Source organism: Condylura cristata, unplaced genomic scaffold (assembly GCF_000260355.1).
Source record: "Condylura cristata isolate star-nosed mole 26May11 unplaced genomic scaffold, ConCri1.0 scaffold00021, whole genome shotgun sequence".
NCBI classification, from domain to species: Eukaryota; Metazoa; Chordata; class Mammalia; order Eulipotyphla; family Talpidae; genus Condylura; species Condylura cristata.
In genome coordinates, this window is record NW_004567122.1 from 34,878,438 (window position 1) to 34,906,380 (window position 27,943).

The 27,943-nt window shown below is 41.7% G+C and overlaps 1 protein-coding gene across 5 annotated transcripts in view; it reads left to right on the forward strand.

Moving 5' to 3' along the window:
• Positions 1–16,204: 16,204 nt before the first annotated feature.
• TCERG1 (transcription elongation regulator 1) overlaps positions 16,205–27,943 on the forward strand; it is a 64,842-nt gene continuing 53,103 nt past the window's right edge. For all 5 annotated transcript variants that reach the window (XR_001145663.1, XM_012727863.1, XM_004686851.2 and 2 more), the window contains exons 1-4: positions 16,205–16,269; positions 22,889–23,114; positions 25,649–25,801; positions 26,858–27,269. Coding sequence is in view for 4 of the 5 variants with exons in the window: in XM_012727863.1 (XP_012583317.1) it covers positions 16,211–16,269; positions 22,889–23,114; positions 25,649–25,801; positions 26,858–27,269 (850 nt within the window). In the remaining variant the exon portion in view is untranslated. The remainder of the gene's footprint in view (positions 16,270–22,888; positions 23,115–25,648; positions 25,802–26,857; positions 27,270–27,943) is intronic.

Here is a 27,943-nt window from a genome sequence, read left to right on the forward strand (position 1 = left end):
AAGGAAGGAGCCTTGGACAGGTTAAAGTCTAAGGATTGTCCTGAAATCAATAAAAAAAAATCCGGTATTTCTTGTGATACTGAGCCAAGGGGCTTGCATCTTGAGTTGCATAACACTATATTATGAACCTGGCATTTTGAGAAGAAAAGGGTTTACTTCTAGTTGACTGGCAAGGAGGCAGAATCCAAGCTCAAATCTGTCTCTCCATCCCAGAAAGAGAAGGCGTTTACACTGAGTTTTGGGGGCCAAGGTATTAAATTTTATTGACTAAGCGATGGGCTAATGGCACAAAAATATGGCCATGGCTGAAGGCCATTGCATGCTGGTCCCATATGGGGAGAGGTCTTTTTCAAAGATCTCTTGGGTCTTCCTGAAGCTAGCCTCCTAGCTTCTGAACATGGTCTAGGTAACTCCTTTTCCCAGTCTCCTTGGTTCAGGAAGTTGAGTTTAGTGTCATTTAATTCCTGAGTGGGCTGTGTGACCCACAGCCACGTGTCTTGGCTCCACTGCTTCTGTGTTGACAAGCTCAGAAGATCCTTTTTTTGGTCTACAGTAAGAACATACAGCATGACATCTACCCTCTTAACTTCCTAAGTATACAGTTCAATGGTGTTAACTATAAACAGTGTTGTACAGCAGTTCTCTAGAATGTTATCCACCATAACTGACGCTTTAAATCCGTTAAGCAGTAACTCCCCTGGTCTAGCTGCAGTCTCTACCTTCCTAGGTTTTCATTACTTTTAAATTTATGGCTACATTTGGTCAATTACAACAAATATATACAAATGTTAGAAATGGGCTAGTGAGATATTGTGATTTATAAGAAACATGGATCTTGTCATCAGATAACCAGCATATTGGTGTTCATCCACAGTTCCTGATTCACAGCTCTCAAAAAAAGCATTGACATTTGCATCCTCTGAGGTATGTAAATGGTGTCTCTTATTTGAATGAAGGTAACTTTTGGAGGCACCTGGGGATGGGATGGTTGCCAGGGAAACCAACATGCACAAAGGTGAGACTTTCAGTTCCTTTCTACACCTGATTTCCTGGGGACAGGCACTATGGTTGTGTTCAGTCGCCAGTGTATCAGTCAATCATGCCTATGTAATGCCATCCACGAAACCTCCCAAAAGGAGGGGCCTTGAGGAGCTTCTGGGTTGGTGAACACCCGAGACCTGGGGAGGCTGCCGTCCTGAGAAGACTGTAAAGGCCTCCTCATTTGCCCACAGCTTGCCCTGTGCACCTCTTCTATCTGGTTGGTCGAGTTATCTCCTTTGTGTTAACTCAGTGACCTAGTGAGTAAACAGTTTCCCAAGCTCTTTGGGTTCCTCTGGAACATTAATTGAACCAGGGGAAGGGTGTTGGGAGCCTTTAATTTCTAGCCAGTAAGTCAGAACAGGTAACTGAGCTCTTTACTGTGAAATTTGATGCTGTCTCTGGGCAGATAGTGTCTGGGTTGAGCTGAGTGGAGCTGAGTTCTGGGACCCCCTCTGGCGTCTTAAGAATTGCCTGTCTGTGTGGGGGAACCTTCACGTGGGCTCAAGTTAGAATCAGGCCCAAAAACCTTAGACAGTTGTGCGTCTCTTTTGTAGACTCACTTAGTCCCTGCTCCTGTTTTACATCTTCTAAAGGCTTTACTGAAAATATTTCTGGGCAACTAAGTTATAGATGAATATTTTACACTAATGTGCCTTGTCCAGGTTCCAAGGCAGTCTGATATATTAATGCGGTAGAAAAATTAACAATCTATATGAATGACAAATGAAAACTTAAGTATATACTCAACATACATATATAAACATATACATTTAAATGTTTTCTCCTTATATACTATATATATATTTAATATATATATTATATATATAAAATATATATATATATGCATCTTAATTACAAGCAGTATATGGGCACTGCCACTTCCAGGCTATCTTTGAAGCTAGAAAATGGCCAGATCCAGGATCAAAATCCAAGTTTGACACCAGGGCTAGTAATCTTGTCAGTATACCATGCATTCTAGAAGATACTAGAATTTGGTGGTGGTGACACCTCAAAAAACATCTAGATTTTTCAATATTATACTTTTTCTATATGCCACACTGGTCAGTGGTCACATTTCAGGAGTAGAAAGGTGTTAAGGAGAAGAGACATGGACTTTTTTACATTTCCATATTGACTGATTTATTTAAACAAGAATGGGCTCATGTAGCACTTGTCAAAGTTAAAAATTAATGGAAAATAACATTGCACATCGCTTGGTAGGAATACCAAATGATACAGCCACTTTTGTAAACAGTTTGGAAGTTGTCCTCAAGTTAAGTCTAGACTTAGCATATAACCTAGCCATCATATTGTTTAGTTATTAGAAAAATCAAGGCATCTTTCCAACAAAGAGATTCATAACTTTATTCATAATCACTAATGACTAGAAATCATTCATACATCCATCAATAGGTGAGTGGATAGAGACATGACTGAATTATAGAGCATCATGTTCAGTGAAAGAAGTTACATAGTCGTGGGTTCCATTTATACAACATTCACTCAAAGGGAATCCTATAGGACCAGAAATCAAATGCATGGTTACCAGGGGAAGAAGAGAGTTTGGTCCTAGAATAGTAGAAGGGATCTTTTTAGAATGATGGAAATATACCAATGTTGGTGATAGCCAGGGATCTTACTGTGGAAGAAAGGAGATAAAAATAGGCATTGCAGGTTGGGGAAGTGGGGGGAGAATCCTGAGATGTGGGTTGCAGTTGGTGGATCAATATCAATTCATGATTTAAAATAAATAAACTTTCTGTCCTTCAGTATACTCATCTCGATCCATTAAAAGGGCTCAGAAGCAATGATATTCTGAGGGCAGTGAGAGCTCTTACCTCCAGTTCTTGGTTTCTAGGAACTAGGACCCTCTGAAAGAAACCGGTATCCTTATAGAATTGGCTCATCCCGGGTCTGGATCGAGAAAGTACCAGCTGAGTTCAGACTTCTGCCCTAGCAAAGAAGTATTCAGAAGCGAATGAGGATATGTCAGAAGGATACAGAGACCAGCAGAAAGGGTTCCCTCCTTGAAGGGGTCCAGTTTGGAGTAAACTGAAATTCAAAACCAGAATTAGTGGTAATGAGAAATCTGAGTTTAGAAAGACAAACAGAAAATTTAAACTGGAGTGGCAGAAAAGAGAAAACTTTTCATAAGCTATAGAATGCCAGCTAATCAAAGCAGAAATGACAAGAGAAATGTGACTTTTTACAATCACTAATATAAAATTGGTTGAAGGTTTTTTAGTGGGTGCTAAAGTATTGGGTGAAAAGTTGTCTGGGAACAAGATAGTCTCACATTCACAGAACACCATCCCAGAGATTACTTGTTAATTAAAAGAATTTAAAAAGATGCTGTTAAAAAGATGAGAATTCTAGCAGACAACTGATTTTCATCAACTGAATAAAACTGGTTTGATCAGTAATGGATATAATGGCATGAGGTGCCACTTGTGATGTAATATGTTGAAGTGAATTCAGTATCTCCTCAGTGAAGTATCTGCTAAAAATCTTTACACCTAATTTTCAAGAAACAACAAGACAATCCAAATTGTGAGACATTCTGTAGAACCGACAGGAAAGACCAAAACAATTGTTTTAGAATAAAGGAGATGGTAGAGATGGGACCATAAAATAGCTTGTGCTTCTTGCTGAATCCTGGAAAAGAAAGAAAAAATCAGAAAAATACGACCCTTCCCATAGACCCAAAGGTCCTACTGGAAAGTTGAAGATATTTGACTTGACTTTTTGTTAGAAGGAATATAAACAGCATTCCATCTTTTGGAATAACGATTTGGATTTCTTAGGAAAAAATGCTAATGTACTGTGGGGTGAAACGGTCATAAAGTTTCTGACTTTTCAGTGATTCAATCAAAAAATACATTAATGACACATGGAAATGTGTTAACAATGTTGAGCCTCGGTGAAGTTTATTGCATATGTTGTTCATTGCATTATTTTATTAACTCTGCAGGATTACAGACCTTCCTAATTAAAGGATGAAGGGGAATGAGCAAAGGAGGTAGGTGTGCGACCCCCTGGCATTCAATCTGCAGGGCAGCCAGCTCCTGACCTAGGACCCAGGTGACCTGGCCTGAAAAGATGAGCTATTCTATATCAGTCAGGATACTTTGGGCTTCAAGTAACAGGATACCCGAGTCAAAGTAGCTTAAACCGTAAGGACACCTAATTATCTCAGGTAACAAGATGTCTAAGGGTAAATGACTGGAGGGTTGGTTAATTGTTAGTTCGATGCTATAGGCCTCTTCTGTCAGTTCCTCTGTCCTTCTCTTGGCTCTACTTCATGGTTACAAAATGGCTGCCATGGCTTCATGTATCATGTCCTCACATGACATAGTCAAAGTGGACAGCAAGGTTACTGTTGTGTTTCCTTCAGGCCTTGTCTTCTGTGTCAAGGATAAAAAAATTTTCTCATAAGACCCCAGCCCTGAAGTTTCTTCATACATCTTATTACCATTCCAAACCAATTCTCAGTCACAACCAGGGCTGTTCACCTGAACAGGACTGGGAGGGATGTTGTGGGGTGCTCAGCCAGCAGAGTTTGCATGTGAGCCAATCAGGCTAACCTGCTTAGGAATCTGAGTCAAGAAACCCAGCTTGAATTTGCTGTGGGCAGGCACGTCCAAGTCTTGGATAACAAGGAATTGAATTGAGGCTGTGACATTCCAGAAAAACTATAGAGAGGGTGAGGAAACCATTTGGTAAAGAAAAAGGGATGGAGAACACACATTCCAGCTTCAAGCCTGAAGCCACCTTGAGAGTCAGAAATGTCTTTAACTGTCTAGTGCCCTGTTTTCTGGTAATACTCCCAGTTCCTATCACAAAGAATGGAATGTGCCAGCCAGGACTTATTTGCTAGTAACCAAAAAAGGAAAACAAAAAGAAAAGCTGCCTTAGCACAAAAGAGGAGTTAGTTGTAGGTGCAACGGAAAGTCTTAAATTACCCTAGGCAGGAAATTTAATCTGTCCTTAAGAAGTAGAAAACTGGAAGGTGCTAGAACGCTGTCTATTCCTACATCCCTCAATTCTATTTCATTGTTATCACAACAGTAGGATATCCCAGCTCCCATGTTACCATACATCTTGCCCACACCTGCTAAATTTGCATGAGTCTTGACCCTGTCCTCCCACCCCCAAAGCTTCAGGTGATAGAGAGTCCCTCTGTTCTAGTTTCAAATTCCCACAGGAGAGAAGCTGAGAGTCCTGAGTTGGGTCAGATGTCCAGTCTAGCAAATACAGAGGCCAGACAGCCAACTTGGGGTAGAGAGGTACAGGGTTAGGAGAAAGGGGCCATCAATTCAGAGGTTGGAAAGATACTCCAAAAGGTATCTGCCATGATCTTTAAAACAGTGGTCTTCGAGATGACAGATGAAATCCCAAGCTCGCAACACTGTGGTGTTTGAAAACATTTTGGTTTATCACAACTTAGGGGGAAGTGCTGCTACTTGCATCGATGTCAGGGATGTTGCCAAACACCCCAGCATGCTCCCACTGCTGGAAACTATTCAGTTGGACACGCCAGCAGTATTGAGACTGAGACCTTGTCTCCCCTCTGTTCTCATAACTGTTCTTTCAATCAAATGTTGCATCTGTATCTACAAAGTGCAGGCCCAGGCCTGGTATGTCAGAGGCTTGGCAAAGACCTGTGAAGTGGGCTTGGATGAAAACACTAATCTAAGATTCTGTAAACGCTGATCCCACAGCTGATTGCCTGATCAGTATAATCTTGGAAGTTATGGTGAGAGCCCACACAGGCAGGAGACCTTCAGGGTCTTGCTCTAGGTCAAGGTGGGGTTGGGGTGGGGTGTGATTTTTAAACAGAAAGAGAAATAGAACAAGCGAGTACATACAAGCTGAAGACAGAACTATAACACACACACACACACCATGACTTGTTCTTGCAAATGCTCAAAACAGAAACAGCAGCTGCCTCCCTGCTGCCTGCCCCTCCCCACACCATAGCGACAGCTGTAAATCCTTCAGTCCCAAACAGCTGTCTGCTCTGTGTGGCAGGAGGGTGTTTCTCCCCATCGCACTCACTTGTCAGGCAGGAAGGTACAGGCACCAAGACATTGGGTTTGTTTTAGGCTTAGTCAATACAACATCTGCCTCCACTTCCTAAGGAACTTTGTCGGCCTGGAAGCTTAAAAACAAAAATCAAACCAATGAACAAGACATCTCTAACCAGTTCAGAGCAGAAAAGGCTTCTGGAACAAAGAAAAGAATGAATTCTGAAAGTGAGCTATTTTCCCTTAAATTCTTGATAAACCCGGGTCTGCCATTTGACAAGGTGGAATAAATTTTAGAAAGTTTTCGGGTTTAAAAAGCCCAAAGTCAGGTAATACAGGGTCTTTTCTGCCCTCTACTGGTTACAGTGAAGATTAGCGGTGGTTTGAGGCCAGCAGGGGCTTTCCAGAAGACTGCTTCCTTTCTTTATTCTTTTTCAACACTAATTAGGAGTTTATATTGGGAGTTGATGCCGAGCTGGGAATGAAGTACATTGGTGGAAGGTGCTGATGAGGTCTAGATTTTGGGGGAAGTACAAGCTAACCAAACTAGGCGCATCCTAAGGCTGTTGGAAGTCATGAATCTGATAAAGGGGGCAACTTTAGACTGGAGGTGCTAGGAAGGAAGGCAGTCTGAGACCAGGAAGCGAGAAGCTGTGTGAAAGCCGGGCCAAGAGCTTCCTAAGCTGATCGAGTGTAACTGGAAGCAGGAAAGAACTCGCTGTGTCCCTGAACCTAGTGTGAGAACAAGGCCCAGAGAGGGTCACAAGGACCCCCAGTCCAGGAAGGAGCTTGTATTTTATATATTTAATTTTGGATAAATCTTACTGAAAAGAGGATCCTACTCAAAGCTACTTTGGTTTGTGTCTTCTCAGTGGGGTCCTATTAATATCCTATTAATAAGATATTAATAAAAACTTTCCCAGAATTATCAGGAAGATTGAAATGTTCCTCTATTAAATAAGTAAACGTCTAGAGGTGGTCTCTCTCCAGTGTGGATGAGGAAAGGGGAAGCAGGGTCTATACAAGGATAGATCTAGGTGGCCTGGGAGGAGGTCAGGTGGAGCCAGAGCCAGGCTGCCAGTGGGGAGATGGAAGGACTGGGCCTGGAGGAATTGCATGGGCTTCTCCCCTTTTGTTATTCTCTCTTTGATATGTACTCTCTGTAGAGCTAAAACTCACTGGGGGCCTTATAAGGGGTTAAGTCTCAGCACTATGAAGCAATCCACAGCCACAGTGTGGATCCCAGCCACTGGCCAGGGAGCTGACCCACAGGGCACAGCAGAACTCTCCTGACCGGTCCACTGCTCCCCTCAGCAGTATATTCTGGTTGATCTGCCTGCTCTGCTCCCCATTCTGTCTTTGGTGAATCCTCTTAACCTCGTACCTCTGGCCTACACCCCAGTTCTTGTATGCATTAATAAGTAAAAACAACCCTAAAAAAATTAATAAATAAAGCTCACTGGGAGCATAGCACAAGCGAGGTGACAGGAAAGCAGCTGCCAAGGCAGCGAAGGTGAGAAAATCAGCTATGACGCTGGGTCTGGACCATAGCCGTGCATCGTGAGGGGCCACGGGAAGGTCCAGTCTAGAGCCTTTGCTCTTTGCTTCTGCTCCGTGTGGGTGATTATAGCTGACAGGTCCTGGGGAGGCATCCCTCATAAAAATGTCTGTAAAGCCTCTTGCTAATACGAAGCCTCCCATAAATGTCAGGTGACAAGAATTACAGCCCCACAGGCTCGTAAAAGAGAGAGCATGTCACGGCCTGAGGAAGCCGCAGCGACTGCAGCGGGCAATGGCTGTCTCTCCAGGCTGTGTTTCAGTTTCGGGGAAGATGGGGGCGGGAGGAAATGGAGCGCTCGATGAGGCCAGTGTGGCTCCTAGTCTTTCTTGAAAGCCCAGTTATCAAAGCTGTTAGCTTAGCTTCCGCTCACCTGGCCCAGCACTTCTTCAAGGTGAACATATGAATTGCTCAGTCAGGAGGATTGGGGTGACCGGGAGCCTCACCTCGGGCACCTCTGATTCTGAGGAGCAAGCAACTTACTGTTTCCCACCTTGTGCGATCCTTGACCCACCTGTCAGCTAATTAGTACACAGCCCCCAGGTGTGCTCCCCTGCCCACCATCTGTCTGGTAATCCTTTGATGCACCCCATATGTCTAACTGCCGTGACCCCCAACTGCCTTTCTTCTCCCTTTTTATTTTGTGCTCTTTAATATGCTCTCACCATACAGCTAAACATCACTGGGAGTGTAGGATAAGCGAGGCTTTGTGCTGGGGCTCTGAAAACTGAATGAAGGGGCCAAGAAATATGATATGAAGACTCAAGAAGTTGCTCATCCAGCTGGCTGCCGGCTGGATGAGTAGCTTCAGGAAGCACATGCACGTGGAAAAAGTAGAAAAAGAAATGATGATGGTGGATGATAGCTATACCGAGGGCTAGCTGCATGCTGGCCTAACCTAGCAGGGACATTTCCTCAGGAGGTCCTCTCAGTAACCTTGAGTTGACAGGCATTCTCCTTTACAGATGAGGAAGCTGAGGCTCAAGCAGGTGGTGACTTTTGCAGGGTGATGTAACTGGTGAGTGGTGGATCCCTTTTTCACCACAAACCTGCCTGTGAATTCCTGTCTCTGGTGCATCAGTTAGGTAACAAGAATTTCCTAATAGCATGGGGATATTTGGTATATTCTTCCAGTTTTTTCTTTTCCCTAATTTTCACTACAATTCTGTGTGTGCAAAAACATCACAGAAAAAGGAAACCACAGGTGACTATCTGATGAATTAATGGAAAAATTCTCAGTAAAACACTAGCAGATCTAATTCAATAATATAGCAGAAGGATCGTATACTACAACTAGGGATTTATTACAGGGATGCAAGAATAGTTTAACATGCAAGTCAGTTCATATTATACATCACATCAACACAGGAAAGAGTAAAAATCATAGGATATCAATAGATACAGAGAAAATGTGCTTTTGTGATTAAAAAATTAACAAAATGAAATGGGAGGAAGGTATATGGATATAATATATTCCATTCCTACATGTATAACACACTTTATGGTGAAAAACTCGAGCTTGTCCTTTATAATTATGAGCAAGGCAACAAAGTACCCCTTCACCACTTCTGTTTTACTTTTAAGAGGTTTTAATTACAAACATCAAATAGCAAGAAATTAAAGGAATATAGGTTGGGATAAATAAAGATTGGAAAAGAAGAAATGAATATGATACTATATATAGGAAACCCTGAAGATGCTACCAAAAAACTATTAGAGAGAACAAATAAGTACAGTATGATAGCAAGCTATAAAATTCATACAGAAAATCTTGCTTTCTATTGGAAAATAATGAGTGAGAAGAAAAAGAAATCAAAAAAGTAAATCCATTTACATTTGCAGCAGAATAAATCCCCAAGAATAAACCTAATAAAAGAGGTGAAGGATTTATACCATGAAAACTGTCAGACATTGTTCACAGTAGAAATGGAAAGATAGCTCACATTTATGGATGAGAAGAATTAATTACCAAACACAATAGATAGATTTAAACCTACCCCTTCTTAAATGCCAAAGATATTTTTCAAAGAAATAGAACCAAGCATTCTAACATTTATATGGAACCATTGAAGAACCTGAATAGCCAAAGCCATCTAGGGAGAAAAGAAGAAAACTGGAGGAATGTTATCTGACCTGGAGGCCTGACCCACTGTCCCCACCCTGAGGCTGGGCTTCCTACCATCTACTGAATTTCCCTGAATCTCACTGTTGGGTATCTTATCATCAATGGTGTGTTTTTGATTCCTAGTCTTCCTCTTTAGACCACAAACTCTTTGAACATTCTTGGATGAATGTATCATTTCACTCATAATGAATTCCTCTTATAGTCATTTGCTTTATTATTTACTTTTTAGCATGACGCTGGTCTAACAAGTCCGCATAAGGGAATTTGTGACCTTTCACAACGCTTCTGGAAACTTCCTAAATCAGATCTCATCAAGTTTTGATGTTCTGATACAAGGTCTGGGATGTGGATAAGTCATTTAGTTTCCACAGTCCTTTCTTGTCCTGGAAAATCCTATAGTATCTGGTGATAAGTAGCAAGGGCATTTGGATATGACACACCGTAAATCATAGTTCAAAACCAGAACGAGTCTTTTTAGAATATGTCTGTAATCACAACTGTTTATTGATACTTGATGTGTAAGGTTGAGTAAGTTGAGAGTTCACTAACCATTTACTGTCTGAATGGTGGCAACAATAAAAACGACTGCCTTTGTCTTTGCTTTCTCTAGAGTAGAACACAAAGAAACACGTCTCTCTTTTTATTCCCTTCTAAGTAGAGAAGTAGGATAAGCTATGTACACTGGAGGAGGTTTATTTTTTTTGAGCTTAGAAATTTCCCCAAGCAAGGACAGGCAGGTTTAAATGGAAGGGCTATCTCTTATGTGCAGCGGTGGATTTATCAGACCAGCAAGGCCATTAAAAATTCAAATCAAATAGCTTACAGCCCTGGCTCTGTCTCCAGTCTCATGAAGCTACTTTCTGGTAGGATCATTTGTTCTATCAGTTTGCCCATAGAGAAGATAGCAATGTCTGGTCCATCTGATAAGTCTTTCTGTAAATTAATGACTTGGTGTTTTGGTTTATGGAGCTGGGTCTTAATGTGCTCAATTTAAAGTGAATTTTCTTGACTTTGTTTCCAGTTTAAATCTATTTAGGGGGCTGCAAATTTGGGATTTCTGCAATTCTTTTTGAAAAAGATTTATTTATTTATGCATACAAGAAGTGGGGTACAGTCTAGAGGTGCAGGGGGTAAAAGGATTCACCAGAGACAGAGTGGGGAGCAGAACAGGCAGATTGACAAAGTTCACTGCTGAGGCGAGCAGAGGGCGAGACAGGAAAGGTCTGCTGTGCCATGCGGGTCACCCTGGCTAGGGATTGAATTATGCTGCAGTGACTGTCATTATTAGCTTCATAGTGCTGATACTTAACTCCTTGCGCCACAAGGAAGGCCCCCAAGTTATTATATTATTTTACCTTAACGTCATTTGTAGGTATCAGAATGTTTTTTGATATCAAATAGAAATGATAATTGATCTATTAATTTGCTCACTTATTTATTGATCAGCACTGAGTCATAGGAAAAACTGACTGAAAAACATAAATACTGCATGGAGTGTGTATATTTAAGTGGATGTTGATGTTATTATCTGATTCATTCTGATTACTATACTAAGAAGCTACTTCTTTCTTCTTTTTGTCCCAGTTTCTTGATGTGTAAGAGGGGATAGTAACAATACCTTACTTCAGCGATGTGAAGAGTAACTGGTTAGTGTTTGGAAATTTGGGCATCAACAACAATTATTAATTATAACTCATTGGAACAGAGTGACTCTACTGAAAATCCATGTGTCTCTAAGAATACGCTCAGAGAAAGCCCCAAAATCTAATTTGTTCCCACGTGAGATGATTATGAAACCATTTTTTTTTTAGTTTTGAAAGCTAAGAAAGGTCAAGAATTTATCCAGTCAAGATAGAAATATATTTTAGTGTAATTAAACAATGTCTATTGTTAAGGAAATCTCTAATTTACAGGAGAAGGTTAATGGGTAAATGCTGAAGGTAACATATAATGAGAAAATCATTAAAGTGCCACCCCCTGAGGAGAGTATTGATCTATAAAAGGATAAAAGCACTTCACCATCAGGTTCACAGTTAATAGGCTGGGGGATCATCCACTCCATTCTGGCGGGGATGGGCCTGGTTTATGACTCTTGTCCAAATGTGATTATCAACAGTGCAGAAAATATTCTGGCTACAGCTGGGCTATCCTCACCTGAGAGCTTCCATCACCTCAATTCCATGGCAACCTTAGCATCACTAAGTTGGAACTCCAGGTGTCCACGTGTCTCTGGATGTGATAAAACATATGCCACTAACTGTGAAGTTCCCTTGATACAAATATTCAATTCAGGTCTAACTTCTTGCTCATCGGAAAGACATGGCTTGGAGGAAGCAATCAAATAGGTCCAGAGGTGGACTGTACCTGGCGTCCTGCACACATCCCTGTCATGATAAAAGGACTTCCTAGGTCATAAGTGACCAGTGACATGGCAATCACACGCATTGTACAGTTGTGAAATGGATCTTTATTTGGCCAACTCTGCAGAGGGGCACATCCATGCCCAGCTGGAGAACTTAAATATTAACTTGGTATAACTGATAATTTTGTTAGGTAAGAAAATATTATTGTTGATAGGCAGAAAACTAGTGTTTTCTTTTCTCAGGAGAGACATACTGGAGTACTTAGGGTTTGGGATGTTATAGCATTTATAATTTACGTTAAAGCACTTCAGTATTAAACACAAAGTGAGTTGACCAGCAAAGAGAAAATATATAAAAAGCATAGAATGCTCAATCCAATCTCAACGGCAGTGCAGTAGCAGGAAGTGATCTGAACAGTACAAGTATGTCTGGTGTAGTAGTGGGCAGGATCCCAATAGGAGAGATTGCCTAGAAGGAGCTGACCAGGGGCCACATTTTCTCTTGGAAGAATAATTCCTGTAAAACAATATATAAATTCAGGCCTGATAGTGCTTCGGGAAGGTGGCTGGTAGCAATCTCGGCTGTCTGCTATTCAGTTCTAGAGTGTCACCTTGCCACTGACGTCCTTCTAATGAAACACAGATGGCCAGGAGTCATGGAAGTCACTGCCAATAAGAGGCAAAGCCTGTGCCTCCATTTGGTGTTCAATTTCCCTGTCCCCGCCACCTCCCCATCACTGCTCATGTCAGAAGCTAACCCCATGGAGAGTCCCAAGTGATGTGTCCTCAGTCCACCAGCCCACATGGATGTGACACATGCCAATGACCCTGACTTTTCAAGCACAAATGAGTTGATGAGTTTTCAACCTGGGCTGACAGTCTGCTTGTCACCTCATGAGACACTTCAAGCCAGAGGTGCTAGTTAGTTGTGGATTGCTGACCCATGAACATTTTTTTTAAATACTTATTTATTTATGCATACAAGAACTCAGATACACGCCAGAGGTGTGGATTCACCAGAGACAGAATGGGGAGTAGAACAGGTGGATCTACTGAAATATACTGCTGAGGGGAGCAGCGGGTGAGACAGGAGAGGTCTGTCACACCATGAAGGTCGCCTCCCTGGCTGGGGATAGAACTCACACTGCAGTAGCTGCAGATTGCTTCATAGTGCTGTGCTTAATCTATTGTGCCAACCCAGAAAAATTGTGAAATAATACATTTTGTTGCTTTAAGTTGCCTAGTTTTGGGGTAGTATATACATGGGCCTATACACTGGGGTAGTTATACATAGATACATGCAGAAAAGAGTTATTTGGATGAAATAGGGAAGAGAGTTTGGGCAGAGAGAAAGCACTTGAGGTTACTACCTGAGGTGAGAAGCCTGGTGGAAAGAAACTAGATATAATTGGAATTTAGAGAGCAAAGGGGCAAGAGGAAGCTGTAGAGATAGAGATAGCTGTAGATTTTGAGGTCCACAAACACTATCTTAACCGTCTGTTCTTTATCCTGAAGGTGAGGAAAAGCCATTGAGAGAATTTTGAGTTGAGTTGGGTGCTCTAGAGAACAGAATAGAGAGGGCAAAGATAGATGCTAGTCTGGGATAAGAGCTGAATCATCCAGGTGTGGTGACAGAAAAAAGGTCATTGCTTTCCTCAGCTCAATTCTGAAAAGGTCAGCAGTACTCTGTGACCTTCCTCTGGTCACCCAAAACTGGCTCAGGGAGGGACATATGAGTCAATACCAGCTAATATGCTGGCCAGCCAGTGACTAATATTTTGTCTTTGAAGAAATTGATCCAATAGATAACCAGAGATTTGGCAGTGATGTTGGGACACAAGACATTGAGTTGAGCTGGGGTGTTGAGCCATGTTAAATAGAATTAGAGAGGAGGTAGGGGTGTGCATGAAGAACAGACTAAGCAAATGGGCAAATTGGAGAGGAGAAGCCATGCAATGTCTGAGAAGGGAAGGACCCAGGACGGAGCTCCCAGGGTCTCTGAAGCTTTCCACTGTTTGTAAAGATTAGGGCAGTGGGCTTCTGATCTGTAGATTAATAAGATTCTTTTCCTTACACGCCCAAAATGTCTTGACTAGAATAGAGTTTTGTATTAGAATTGAATAGGTTATTTGGTATCTATAGATTAAGAAAAATGTATGTGAGGAGACTGGATGCAAAATGCTCCACCTTGTGCTATTCTTAGCACTGTCTGAGGACATAACTTTGGCTTCAGTATATTCATAAGAATGCCTTGATTTCAGTCCAGGAGTTCTTAGGCCCTTCCAGGCAGACCTAACATTCATATATAATGGGGGAATATACAATGGTTTCTGAGCCTATCAAATCCAGAAGTTGAATGGAGATTAGGGGATGAAAGGTGAGGCTGTTTTTGTTGTAAATTACATAATGACATCTCAGATACAGTTGGAAGGTAGGTATAATGAGATACCATGTGAACCAGTGTTGACTGCTGCCCTGATGTGTTTGTACAGGATGACAGACTCCTCGGGAGATCTCTCCTGTCTCACCAGCTGCTCCCCTCAGTAGTGTGTTTCAGTCACTCTGCCTGTTCTGCTCCCCACTCGGTCTCTTGTGAAGCCTCTTACCCTCTTCCCTTATATACCTCTGGCCAATACTTCCAGCTCTTGTATCCATAAATAAATAAACATTTGAAAAAAACAAAACAAAACAAAACGTGAATTCTGTAGCCTCATTGCCTTGGTTTGCATTTCAGTTTTGCCACTCACTCACTAGCTGTGTGACTCCCTATGTGACTTAATCACTGCAACTTTGTTATCTGTAAGCTAGAAATAATGTTTACTTCGTAGGTTTTTTTTTTTTTAAAGATTTTTTTATTTATGCATCCAAGAACCAGGGTGCAGGTTAGAGGCTTTATTCTAATAAAGATTCAATGACTAATTCATTTTAAGTACTTAAAACAGTTCCTAGCACATAGAAATGATTACTAAATGCTAGTTATTAAGTGAGAGAGTTACATAACACGCTTGGCATATTAGGGGCTAACCAAATGACAAGCCATTATTATTTTCTGCTCTGATCATGTACAGTGACTTAGGTTAACCTTTATTATTAGTTTCTTGGCTGACATCTCATTGTCTTCACATATTTGTGTGCAAAAAGCTGGAAACTTACTAGCAAAATGCCCCCAATTTAATTCAAGTAACATTATTTATTGGTATGTTGCCTTGACCCTTACAAGGGCTCATAACAAGTCTTTATTTTCATAACAAAGAACTTACAGTTTTGAAAAATCAAACTAGCTTTCCTGAAATTCCACAGCCAGTAGTTAGTAGAGCCAGAACTGGAATCCTCATCTCATTTACTCCAAAACCTGGAGCAACTGCTATCCATACGGGGAGTGTGAGGTAGTGCTCGGTCTAGCTGGCCAGAGGTGCTTGTAATGTTTCAAACATAGTCTGTAGTTCCGTCAGTAATATCTTCCCCAACTCATCCTCCTTATAGCAACATAAAACACTCATCATCCTTCAACAGATTACTTCACTTTACGAGGTATTCCAGTAGTTAATAATATATTTAATCACATGGGTAGGACCGGGTGATGATGTAATACTCTTGTTTCTGAAAAGCTGGAAATAACTCTTTTGCACAGCAAACCTGTGATTGGTTTAGGCGCATTCCTGGCGGGGTTTTGATTGGCTTGCGCAATGGACATGGTCTCGGTTTGAGCCAATATGACCAGTACGTGGCCAATATGGCTGCATAATTGGTTTTCCTGGAAGCCGGCAGACACGTGGCTGCTGCGGGCGGGGCAGGCCGTGGGAGGACCTAGTTTTGCTTACCGCGAGAGGGCGCCGGTGGTTCCCCGTAGTTCAGCCCCATTTCCCATAAAGCCTCTGAGAAACCAATCAACTGGCTGTCTCCGTACCGCTTTCAAAGTCGGCGGGCCCTTTGACCAATAGTAAGACAGGTACCGCCCCCAACCTAAAGATCGATGGAAAGTTTTACCAATCATATCTTAGATCTCAGCTATCTCCGCCTTTCTCGTGCGGAATTGACGATGCGTCCGACCAATAGGGGACGCCGAGGCGGCGGGTAGATGAACGCAGCCCTCTGTAATGGCGGAGCGTGGCGGGGACGGGGGGGACGGTGAGCGATTCAACCCGGGGGAGCTCAGGTAAGGGGCGCTGCCCAGCCTTATATCTCGGCGCGCCTAGGTCCCAGGGGCGCCGGCTTGCCGCGCAGCGGTCTGGGGAGGAGGATGGGCAGAGGAGCCGAGGCTGCTCAGGGCCAGGACCGCATGGGGTAGGAGAAGGGGGAAGGGGAAGGTGGCTTGAATGAGAGCCGGGCCGGGGCTGGGCCTCGGCCTCCTGCGCGTTCTGGGGTCGCTCCCTGCTGTTTCCATGGGGCCTCTGCACCCCTCGCGGCTTGAGCCCACGGGCCGCGCCCGGCGTTCCCGCCTTGGGACCCGACCTGGGCCGCGTGCCGCCTCCGCCTGGGCCGCCGCAGCTTTCCTCCGGGCTGCGCGCCTCGGCGGGCCCAGTTTTCCTTTTTCACTACCCGCCGCTCCGCGGCTGACTCCCGGGAGCCCTCACCCCTTCTGGCTAAGCTTTCTCCACGCCCGCCGTGGCCTTTTGGGGGTCTCCTTGTTTTGCTCTGTGACTTCCCTCTTCCCTCACTGGCATTTCTTAACTTCGAGTGCATTTTCTTCTTCCACTTTTCTTTCCTTAACCGGCATTTGTGAGTAACAGCAGCCGCCGCCGCCAGATACTTTCACGTGCCCTTTGCTAAGATTTACCCCATTGAGCGCTCACAACCACCCTTCGGAGTAGTTACTGCTGTTCTTTTGCAGGCCAAGGGCCAGAGTCATCTTCATTTAGGTTGCTCGCCCATCTTGGAGGTGAGGAAACTGAGCCTCGTTGAGGTCGAGGAAGTAGCACAAGGTCGCATTGGTGGAATTGTGGCTTCAGGAAGTGACTCGAACCCGTGCAGTCAGGGTCCAGAGCCTGCAGACTCGAGCATTGCTCGTCCATTCACGCGATTGCCCTATAGAGTGCAGTGACCTTTCTTTCTGCCTCTGGTATCACACTGCCTGTGGAATTTGAATTAAGATTTGACCAAGTGTCTTGGAAAACTCTTTAGTCAATGTTTTTTTTTTGGGGAGGGGAGGGCGGGGAAGAGCTTTATGTATATTTGATGCAGGGTTTTTGTGTGTGTGTGGGGGGGGGGAGGGTTGGGAAGAAGAAAAATGTCATTTCAGATGTTGAGTTCCCATTCTGAATTGTGCCATTGTCAGCACTTGAAACTGAAAAAGAGCAGTGTAGGTTATGAGGACTATAGTGCAGTCTCCAGGTCAAGATGAAATTGTACAAGGAAATGGTATTGTTATTCACGCTTGTAGAAGAAATGTCTGATTCTGAATTGTCACACAAAAATCCTTAGTTTGGCAGAAATGAAGTTGTTTTTAAACTTGTACACGTCATTAATGAGGAATCAAAGTGCATTGTCAGAGTTGTTCAATGGTAGTGATGGAGGATTTATTCCTGATTCTAACCTCAAGGAAGATTATTTACTCATCTTATGGATTTTGGGGGGGAAACGGCTTTGTATTTTAAGAAAGTATCTTTATAGTAATAGAAGGCTACACATTATGCAGAATTGATTTTAGTAAGACTTCAAATTAGACATTTGGTTGTAAATAGTTTATACTTAGCCTCCTGGGCTGGAAGTTGCTTCCAGAGCATGTTGTATGTACATCACTTTATTTTAGCATTTCTCTTGTGGTGAATGAGAAATTGGCTGTTTTGTGAACTTTTTGATGGTTGAAATCAGGGCTTTTTTTTTTTTTTTAAGATTTATTTATTTGTGCATACAGAACTGGGGTACAGGCCAGAGGCTCAGGGACGGTGAGAGGCTTCACCAGAGATAGAGTGGGGAACAGAACAGGTAGATCTACGAAGTACACTGCTGAGGTGAGCAGCGGGCGGGTCAGGAGAGGTCTGCTACACCATGTGGTCACCTCCGGGGCAGGTGGGAATCGAACTCATGCGGAAGCGGCTTTAGATTCTCAGTGCTGTGCTTTAACCCGCTGCGCCACCAGGGAGGGCTGAAATCAGGGCTTTTTTTGTGTGTGTGTATTTGTATCCTGAGGATATTACCTGGTGTGTCTGACATAGCCCCTAGGAAATGAAGTGTTTTGTAGAAAAAAAAAACGCTAAAGAAGCGATTGTAGGAGATTTAGAGATGTTCACCTCTTGGATCATCCTTATTTGAGTGTGTGCTGTGTTTTCGTCATTGGCTTAGATGTTGGCAATAAAGCCACAAAACCATTGTCCTCAAGAAGTTTATATCCTAGTTAGGATTGATTTAGATTCTATACTAACTGCATCCAATGAGGATTTCTGTGAGTGTAAAGTGACTTAGCTACCGGGCAGAATATGGGTTAAAATCCATGTCTCTTGTAGTTCACTACGTCATTTGCCTGCCATAAATCAATAGCATCCATTTCTGCCCCTCCTGTTGAAGTATTTGCAGTCTGTACCATTGGGGAGATTACATATCTAGATGCAGTGGAATACATTTGCTCGTTAGAGAAATCTGTTTTTGTTCATGCAAGTAGGCTTTGTTTTTACAAAAGGTTTTAAGTGGTAAGAATGCAAATAATCTGCAATAGAGAGAATTTATCCGGAGAGCTACATTCAACCAGTCCGTCCCTTTATAGTTCAGGGACATCCACTGTAACTTTTAGTCATGTTTGTATAGATTCTTTAATCAGATTCTTTTTTTCACTTATTAGGCTTTATGACTTATGACAAGGTATTTGCAATCTAAATTTCCTCAACTGTAAAATGGGAATAAGATCTTGCTGGTGTCACCACTAACTGCTTCAAATAAGTTATTTTTCTGTGCCATGGTTTCCTATGTAAAAATGGTGTCAATGTTCATTGGTTTGTGAGGACTAAAAGAGGTAGTACATGATGTTTGTATAACTGTCTATAGGAAGTACCTGGTATTCATTATTATTAAGACTATATTTGCATCCTTAGCATCCTGGGCACTGGGCTACTGGATTATACTAAAGGGAAACGTTACTCTGATGGGTAGAGATGATGGGTAGAGATAAGACAGAGGAACAAAATGAGTTTTCATCACAGCATTTGCCATAATTGAAAACTCAGGTCAGGTAATGGGCCAGAGAGGGGCTTGTCTTAGAAGCTAGGGGTGGGGAAGGAGGTTGAGGTGACATTTGAGCTGAGAGTGAATAAAGAGAGCATGATTGCAGATGTGGTAACAGATGTGGGGTCTCCAAGGTAATAAACTTGAAGGATTTGATCAAAAAAAAAAAAAAAAAAGACTAGAGGCTGGAGAGATCATTAGGAACCAGGTTATACAGACTCTGATAATGATTATAGAAATAATAATAGTAATACTACCAATTTGCCATTAACACATATCAATACTGTGCTATTACAGCGACGGTAATAATAGCTAGTGTATAGCACATTTGCACTTAGCGCTTTCCCAGGTATTTTTATTAGCTTATCTGATCCTCAGTACGGTTCTGCTTAGTTGAGATGAAGCAGTGTAAAGAACTCTGCACTTGTGTGCCACATATATGAATCAAAAAATGGCAACTTTTATTTAGTTAGGCTGTTGTGGGAGAAAATTCTGTGGATTTTGTCACTAATTTAGTGGCTTATTTTTGAAAGCTATCTTGTCATTGACAGAAGTTCCTCTTATAGGTGGAGCACTGTGCTAGGTTTTGTGGGGGAATGAAAGTAATTACAGTTAGTCATTTGCTGTTTAGCAGATACTATACTAATTTTTTTTATTATAGTGAACAGAGATATGAGACAGGTTTTATTTCAGTTCTCCTGTTCATTTACATTGAGGAAAAGCAGGCTTAGAAATTATGTAACTAGCCTAATAACAGAAAGCAGAGCCCTGATTTGACTTCTTTGTATTTCTGTACCCTAATTGCTTAACTTCAAGCTATACTCAGTACGAAAATTTAAAGAAGGAAATACTGTAGATTTTTGGAAAAAGGACAGATTCAAAGGAAATCTAAAACTAAGGTACTTAGTTAACTGAAGACTGAAATAGTATCCTTCCTGGGAGGTTAGCTTTTTTTTTTTGTACTGAAGATTAAGACTTCTTTCAGTAATGGTGGCCATGTGTGTTTTGGGAGTGCATATATTTTGAAAAAAGGGGAGTATTCTGATAAAACGAGTATTCCTTTTTACAATACTATTTTTAACTCATCCTTTCTAACCTTGAGTTGTAGGATCATTTGCAAAACTATTACACTTGGTATAGTATATCTGGAGCCTATAGTCCTACTCTTTTAGAAGGCAGATTGGTGAGGACAGAGTGAAACAGTGATAATCTTCAAATGATGTGAGGATATGATAATACTTCTCAAACACAGAACTGTAAATTGCATGAATATTGGTGAGATCAAACACAGAAATGTAAATTGCATGAATAATGGTGAGATTTAGGATAGTTACTGGGAAAAGTAAGGTGCTCAGTGAATCAGCTGTAGCACATTTTAGTAAAAATAAAGGATACTTTATGCCTTGCTTGCAAGTCAGCTTAGATACATTGTCACTTATGTATCAGTTGGTACCTTGAGCAGGTGTTTGTAGCCCTGCCTGTATGCTAGGAATGTAAAGAGTGAACAGCATAAATAGAACTGCTCTCAAGCAGCTTCAGGGACAGTGAGTGTGGTGTTTAAGAGCCATTTGCTTGTGTAGGAAACTTGGCTTACCACTGAACTGGGTGTGTGAGCTTGGGCAAGTTACTTCTCTGTGCCTTGGGGTCCTCATCTGTATAATGAGGTTGGTAATAGTATCTGATTCAGGGTTGTGGTGATTAAATGCTTTAAAAGCGCTCAGCATTGTCTGGCACATCAGGAGTACTTTTTTTTTTTTTTTCAGTGTTTATGAGGGGAGGTTAATAATACTATCTTACACGATATTATTTACCTGCTTGATGCCATGGAGAAAATAAATGAGGGTTTTTCCTAAAGACTGAAGAATGGGGTAGGGTAGGGTAGGTAAAGAAGGACTTTTAAACATTTTCAAAGTTTTAAACAGGGCCCTCCCTGGTGGCGCAGCAGGTTAAAGCACAGCACTGAGAAAGTTCAACCCCGGCCCTGGAGGTGACCCACATGGTGTGGCAGACCTCTCCTGACCCTCCCATTACTCCCTTCAGCAGTGTACTTTCTGCTCCCCACTCTGTCTGGTGAATCCTCTCACCACCCCTGCACCTCTGGCCTGTACCCCAGTTCTGTATGCATAAATAAATAAATCTTAAAAAAGTTTTAAACATATATTTATTCATGCAGACAAGAGGTGGGGGCGAGGGGATGTGAGAGGATTCACTAGAGACAGAGTGGAGAGCAGAACAGGTGGTTGTACTGAAATACACTGCTGAGGGGAGCAGCGGGCAGGTCAGGAGAGGTCTGATGTGGGTCAGCTCCCTGGCGGGGGATTGAACTCCTGACCAGGGATCAAACTCCTGCTTTAGTGGCAGCTGATAGCTTCATAACCCCTTGCACCATGAGGGTTTCCCAGAAAGTACTTTTTTCTTTAGGAGGTCTCTCAAGCTGTAAAAACCTTTGGAAGTAATTTCAAACTTGGAAAAAGTTTGAAATAAAGGTAGCCTACTTAGTCCCTTCTTTACTATTTGCAAACATGCATGCTGGTATTCTAAACCATGTGATGTTAAGATATAGATACCATCACTAGACATTTAAGTGTGTATTTTCTAAGAACAGAGATACTCTCTTGTTAAGTGAGAACACATGTATCAACCTCAGAATTTTACAATGTGATGAGACTTTATTATTCATATTCCCAGTGTTGTCCATTAATCCATGTCTTTTAAAGTGTTTCTTCTCTCTAGTACAGTATTTAGACTAGAATTAGTACAGTAATTGCCCTTTACCTGTAGGGAATATGGTCCAGGAACCCCAGAAGTTGTCTTAAACCGTGTATATTACTGACCCCTACATATATGTATAAGCATGCTATGTTTTTTTGTATAGCTGTCTACGATAATGTCTGATTTATAAATTAAGCATAGTAGGAAATTAATAATAATAGCTAATAATAAAATAGAGCAATTATGACAATATAATATAAATTATAATAAAAGTTATATGAATGTGGTCTCAAAATATTTATTGTGTGAAATAGTTTTGGACAGCGTCTAGCCATGGGTAACTGAAACTGGAAAGCAAAACCACAGATAAGGGGGCACTGTTGTGTTCTGTTACGTCTTAGTTTTCTGTAATCTAGAACATTTTTACAGCCTTCTTTGTCATTTATGTATAACATGGACATTTCTGGAGAATGCAGCCCCAGCCCTCCCCTTCTGTAGAACTTTCCTTAGTTTGTGTTTGTCTCACCTATTTCCTCATGACCTTGAGTTTACACATTCTTACCTGGAATAGACGATATTGTGTCCCTCTCAGTCACGTGATGGGTAGGTGGTATTAACACCTAGTCAAGGTGTTGCCCAGTTACCCTGTTATTTAGGTAGTGTTTTTTCTCATCCTTTCTTGCAGCTGTCAGCGTGTGGGAAGCCTCATTAAGACCATGAAGATACCCTTGTCCACATTCCCTTCTGTACTTAGCAGTCATCAGTCATTCTTCCTGTTGCAGTTTTTACTGCGATCACTTTCCAGCTCTACTTGCTCTTAAATTTGGTGTAACTAGATATCTACATTTTTGTAACTACATTTTTGAAATTTTGAGAAAGAAAAATGTATTCAATTCTTTCCCACACAGGATGGCTCAGCAGCAGGCCTTGAGGTTCCGAGGCCCAGCTCCCCCACCAAATGCAGTGATGCGAGGCCCACCACCTCTCATGCGACCTCCCCCACCGTTTGGTATGATGCGAGGCCCTCCACCGCCACCTCGGCCCCCCTTTGGACGTCCTCCTTTTGACCCTAATATGCCGCCAATGCCTCCTCCGGGAGGCATCCCGCCACCAATGGGCCCGCCACATCTTCAGGTGAGCAATGTAGAAGCTACCATTTCTTTGTTGGCATCGCTTTTAGTATTCTGTGTTATTTTTGTTTTAAAAACTTGGGTTCTTAATTTCATTTTGTAGGAAGATGGAACTGAAGAGAACATCCATCTATGAATGTATTGCTCTATAAGCAGTGGTAGCAGTAATTGGTATAGACATTCAGACAGGAGATTTGAATGGTAATAGAAAAATACACATCTAAAACTAGGGTTGAGTAATGTAGTTCTTACTTGCCTTTATTTCTGAGAATTGTCTGTAGTATTTCATCTTTATGAGAAGCAAAGTTTGACATCTTAATATATGAGATGGGGAGGTTTATTTCTGGTGAGAGGTTTATTTATTGTTGGCAATTAAGGTAAATAAATACACCTTCCTGAGTAATTCTCAAAAATACTTGCAGGGTAGAATCTAGAAAGTGCCAACAGACACATTTTGTAAGCTCTATATTTTTACATCTTTTTCCTTTCCTCATGGGGAAAAATAGCTTACAGTTTTAGAAATTGAATAGTTGGGATTACTTTAAATAAAAACTTTTCTGATATTTCCTTAGTGTGCACTTCATAAAATGAGGTCATGAATATGTCATTTCTTTATTTTTTTAAAATTTATTAATTCATCCAAGAACTGGGGTACCAGCCAGAGATGCTGGGGGAGGAGGGGTGGGTGAGAGGATTCCTCAGAGACAGAGTGGGGAGCAGAACAGGCAGATCAACTGAAATACACTGCTGAGGGGAGCAGCAGGCGAGACAGGTGGGGATTGAACTTGTGAACTCATGCAGCACTGGGTAGTTCCATAGGGCTGAAACTTAACCCCTTGCACTTCCAGGGATGCCCAGGATATCAACTCTTAATGTCTCCCTATTTATTTTCTATTAGAATAGATAATCAAGAAAGAAATTAGTAAAAATAGAAAAAGGAAACGATAAACTATTTGAATGATGCTGATTCCTTTTATATATGGTTGTAATTTTGCTTAATTTTATTTTCTTTCTACTAATTAATAGCTCTCTTTTAAACAAGTTATTAAGTGGGTTTATATTTCGAGGTTCGAATTAAGAAGTAGCTTTTAACCTACTGATAAAACTTAGCTACATATTAACTTACTTTAATCTGTGCTTTTAAGAGTTAAACCTACTTGCATAATATCACACAATGTAATGGACTACTGTAACACTCTAATGGAAATATCAGATGTTGTAATAGGGTGCTTTCTAATGTTGCTATGCTTTTCTTGGTCCCGATGGATAATTATGTGGTTTTACATTAAATTCAAGTGACTTCCAGCTGATGTTGCTTGAGATATATTGGGGTGTATATTTTATAAAACCTGGGTCTGTTGATGTTATAGTTGCTACCAAATCTAAAAAAATGGGAGTATGGGAAAGAACAGTTTTAGGAAAATAAAATACAGTTTCATATTACTATCAGGGTATCAATGTCATTATCCAGATGAAGGTATTTTGGATAGTTGAATTCTAATGACTTGTAGATTACAGAGGAATTTTTATACATCCTGTTCAAAATCTGGTTTAGAAATGTTAAACCACTTTCTGCTTTAGTAAATAAGATATAACAGTTGAATTGTTTGGTTGGGGATTTGTTGTTGTGTTTGCCATCATTTAAGAATGAATGACAGTGAAGATGTGTCAGAAATAGGATTGAATCCGTAATGACTCCAGGAAATATTTTAAAAATTGCAGCATATGCTTGCTGAATTTAAAATAGATAATTATTATTTTACTTGTATTGCTTATATATTATACGTAAGGTAGGAAATAAATATTTTCCTGGTTAGTTTTTTTTTTTTTTCTCATAGAAACAGAATAAAGGTTTAGGTATAGTCAGCTTTTTTTTCTTTTCATTATTTATGAAATATTATTTGTCTTACTGTTGTTTCCTACCACAGGAGAGTGGTGGGAGGCATTGGTATTTGAAGTTGAATAAGATACAAAAGTTAATTTTTTATTTTAAAAGTAATGCAGTGTTTAGTATATGAAGATGTAAAGTATAAAGAATGAAGCACAATTCACCATAATCCTATAACCCAGACATGATTCCCGTTAGTGTTATAATGTATTTCTTTTTTTAAAAAAAGATTTATTTATTTGTGCATACAGAACTGGGGTACAGGCCAGAGATGCAGGGGCGGTGAGAGGATTCACCAGAGTCAGTGGGGAGCAGAACAGGCTGACTGATGAAGTCCACTGCTGAGGGGCAGTAGCGGGCAGGTCAGGAGAGGTCTGACGCGCCATGTGGTCACCTCCAGGGCAGGCGGGGATCGAACTCAAGTGGAAGTGGCTTTAGCTTCTTAGTGCTGTGCTTTAACCTGCTGTGCCACCAGGGAGGGCCCAGTGTTATGATGTATTTCTAATAATTTTTGTTATAGACAATTGCTTATGCAACCTAGATGACTGAGTGGATTATAAAATGTTTCTTTTGAGTTTTAGGAAGGTAGTAGTAATTTGAAGGGAAATTGAAAAATACAAGTAACCTGTACCATGCATTTATATTAACAGAGACCACCTTTCATGCCTCCACCCATGGGAACCATGCCTCCTCCGCCGGGTATGATGTTTCCCCCTGGAATGCCTCCTGTGACTGCTCCTGGTACTCCAGCACTGCCTCCTGCTGAGGAGATCTGGGTGGAAAATAAAACTCCAGATGGGAAGGTAAATAAATGATACAGTATATTTAGGTTGTCATTTTCCTCATGACACAGAGTAAAACATGGAGAATCTGTCAGATTAAGATCATGAGAGCCTCCTGGCCCATTAAGAATGAGTGTAGGGTAAGCAGGCTGGGTAGGACTGTAGGAAAGGCTCACTCTGTATGGGTTGGACTCTGCATGATACAGAGTTCCTGGGAGTGCTTGCTGATGCTCAGGGGTGATTCCTAAAGCTTGTATTTTAGACAATAGTGTCATAGGTTCCCCAAACCACTCTCAGGTATAGCATTTGCTGGAAGGACTCATTGAATTTTATATGTAGTTGTATTCATGTCTAAGACTAATTATTCTGAAAGGATGTACAGCAAAGCCAGCAGAAGGAAAAGGACACTTGGGTCAAAGTCAGGAAACCAGTTTCAGACTTCTAAGAGTCCTCTTTGTGGAACTGCATAAAACCTGTGTAACTCCTTCAATGTGAAATTGTGACAACACATGCAAAGTGTGGTCTACCAGCAGTCTCACCTGAGCCTGGTCATTAAAGGTTTCTTTAGGGGACTGGCACATACCTGGCACCTTCTCTTAGCATTACCAGAATTCTAGACTGCCAGAAGGAAAGCAGCTGTTCAGCATAAACTGCATTGCTTGCACCTTTTGGGCACAATGGGCCATTTTTATCAGTTAGAGAATGGTGGTAACCCTCTTGATGCCCTAGTTCTCAGACCTGCACTAGGGGTCTGGGGATTGGAAGCAGGAGTTACTAAGGTACAACAACATAGCAGTCTTAGGCCTGCTGTGTCAACTTTCTGCACAAACTATGACCTTGGTTTTGTGTGTGTGTGTGTGTGTGCGTGCATGCACACGTGCAAAATAAGTATGTTTCTCATAGAAAATTGGTGGGCATGCAGGAGGAAAGAAATTGCCTATCACCCTTAATACACGAACAACCAGTTTTGATGTACTTTTTCTAAGTTTTTTTTCCTTTTAAGGCAAATTATAGTTGTAGCATTTTTAATGATAGTTGACAGATTCTGTGATACTGATGATTTTGCTTATTCTGCAGGTTTATTATTACAATGCGCGGACACGTGAATCCTCATGGACCAAGCCAGATGGAGTTAAGGTTATTCAGCAGTCAGAACTGACACCTATGCTTGCAGCCCAGGCGCAGGTTCAGGCTCAGGCGCAGGCTCAAGCACAAGCACAGGCCCAGGCTCAGGCCCAGGCTCAAGCCCAGGCCCAGGCCCAGGCCCAAGCCCAGGCCCAGGCCCAGGCCCAAGCCCAGGCCCAGGCCCAGGCCCAGGCCCAGGCGCAGGCGCAGGCCCAGGCACAAGCACAAGCACAAGCAGTAGGTGCTTCCACCCCTACGACCAGTAGTCCGGCACCTGCAGTTTCCACTTCAGCGTCCTCATCCACCCCATCTTCTACCACTTCCACCACCACAACTGCTTCTTCGGTTGCACAGACAGTATCAAGTGAGTACCAGCCAGCATGTGTTTTCCTTTAGGGGCTGTAGAAATGGCCAGGTAGGAACTACACTGCTATTTTGGGCATTGCCCTACATGTTATTTTAAATACATTTTTTTTTTGTCATTAAGACTTGTTAAGTTAGAGAAGAACAGAAATTTTTGTTAGTAGAAGTAATTGCTTGCTCACTTGGAATTAAATGAAGCTAAGCTGGGCAAGTGCAGGGTCAGCTCTTCATATTGGCCATCAGTAACACTGTGTGCTAGGGTTTTGCAAAATAAGTGTAAGTCTTGGCTTCTACCTACACTTCCAGGTTTTCTGGTTTAGGAAGCAAGAATAATGTGTGTGGAGTAATTAGAGCATTGGATGCAAAACTATAGGTGAAAATAGAAGATAAAATAATTCAAGATACAGATGGGCCGGTTGTGGTATTGAGGTAGTCATTAACCCATTTGAGTTACTCCATTTGAATAACTTCAGAAGTAAGAACAGACCTTTCAGGGAAGGGAACCAGCATGAACAAGTGTTCAGAAATGAGAATACCTAGTTTATAGGATTGTCAGCAAACTGAGGTGAGAGGGCTTGTGTTGGTTCATAGTTTGAGTAAGAACCTGACCAGTTATGAAGAGCTTGAGGAACCACACTGATGAATGGGGCGGGCTCTTGGCAACTGTACAGATGC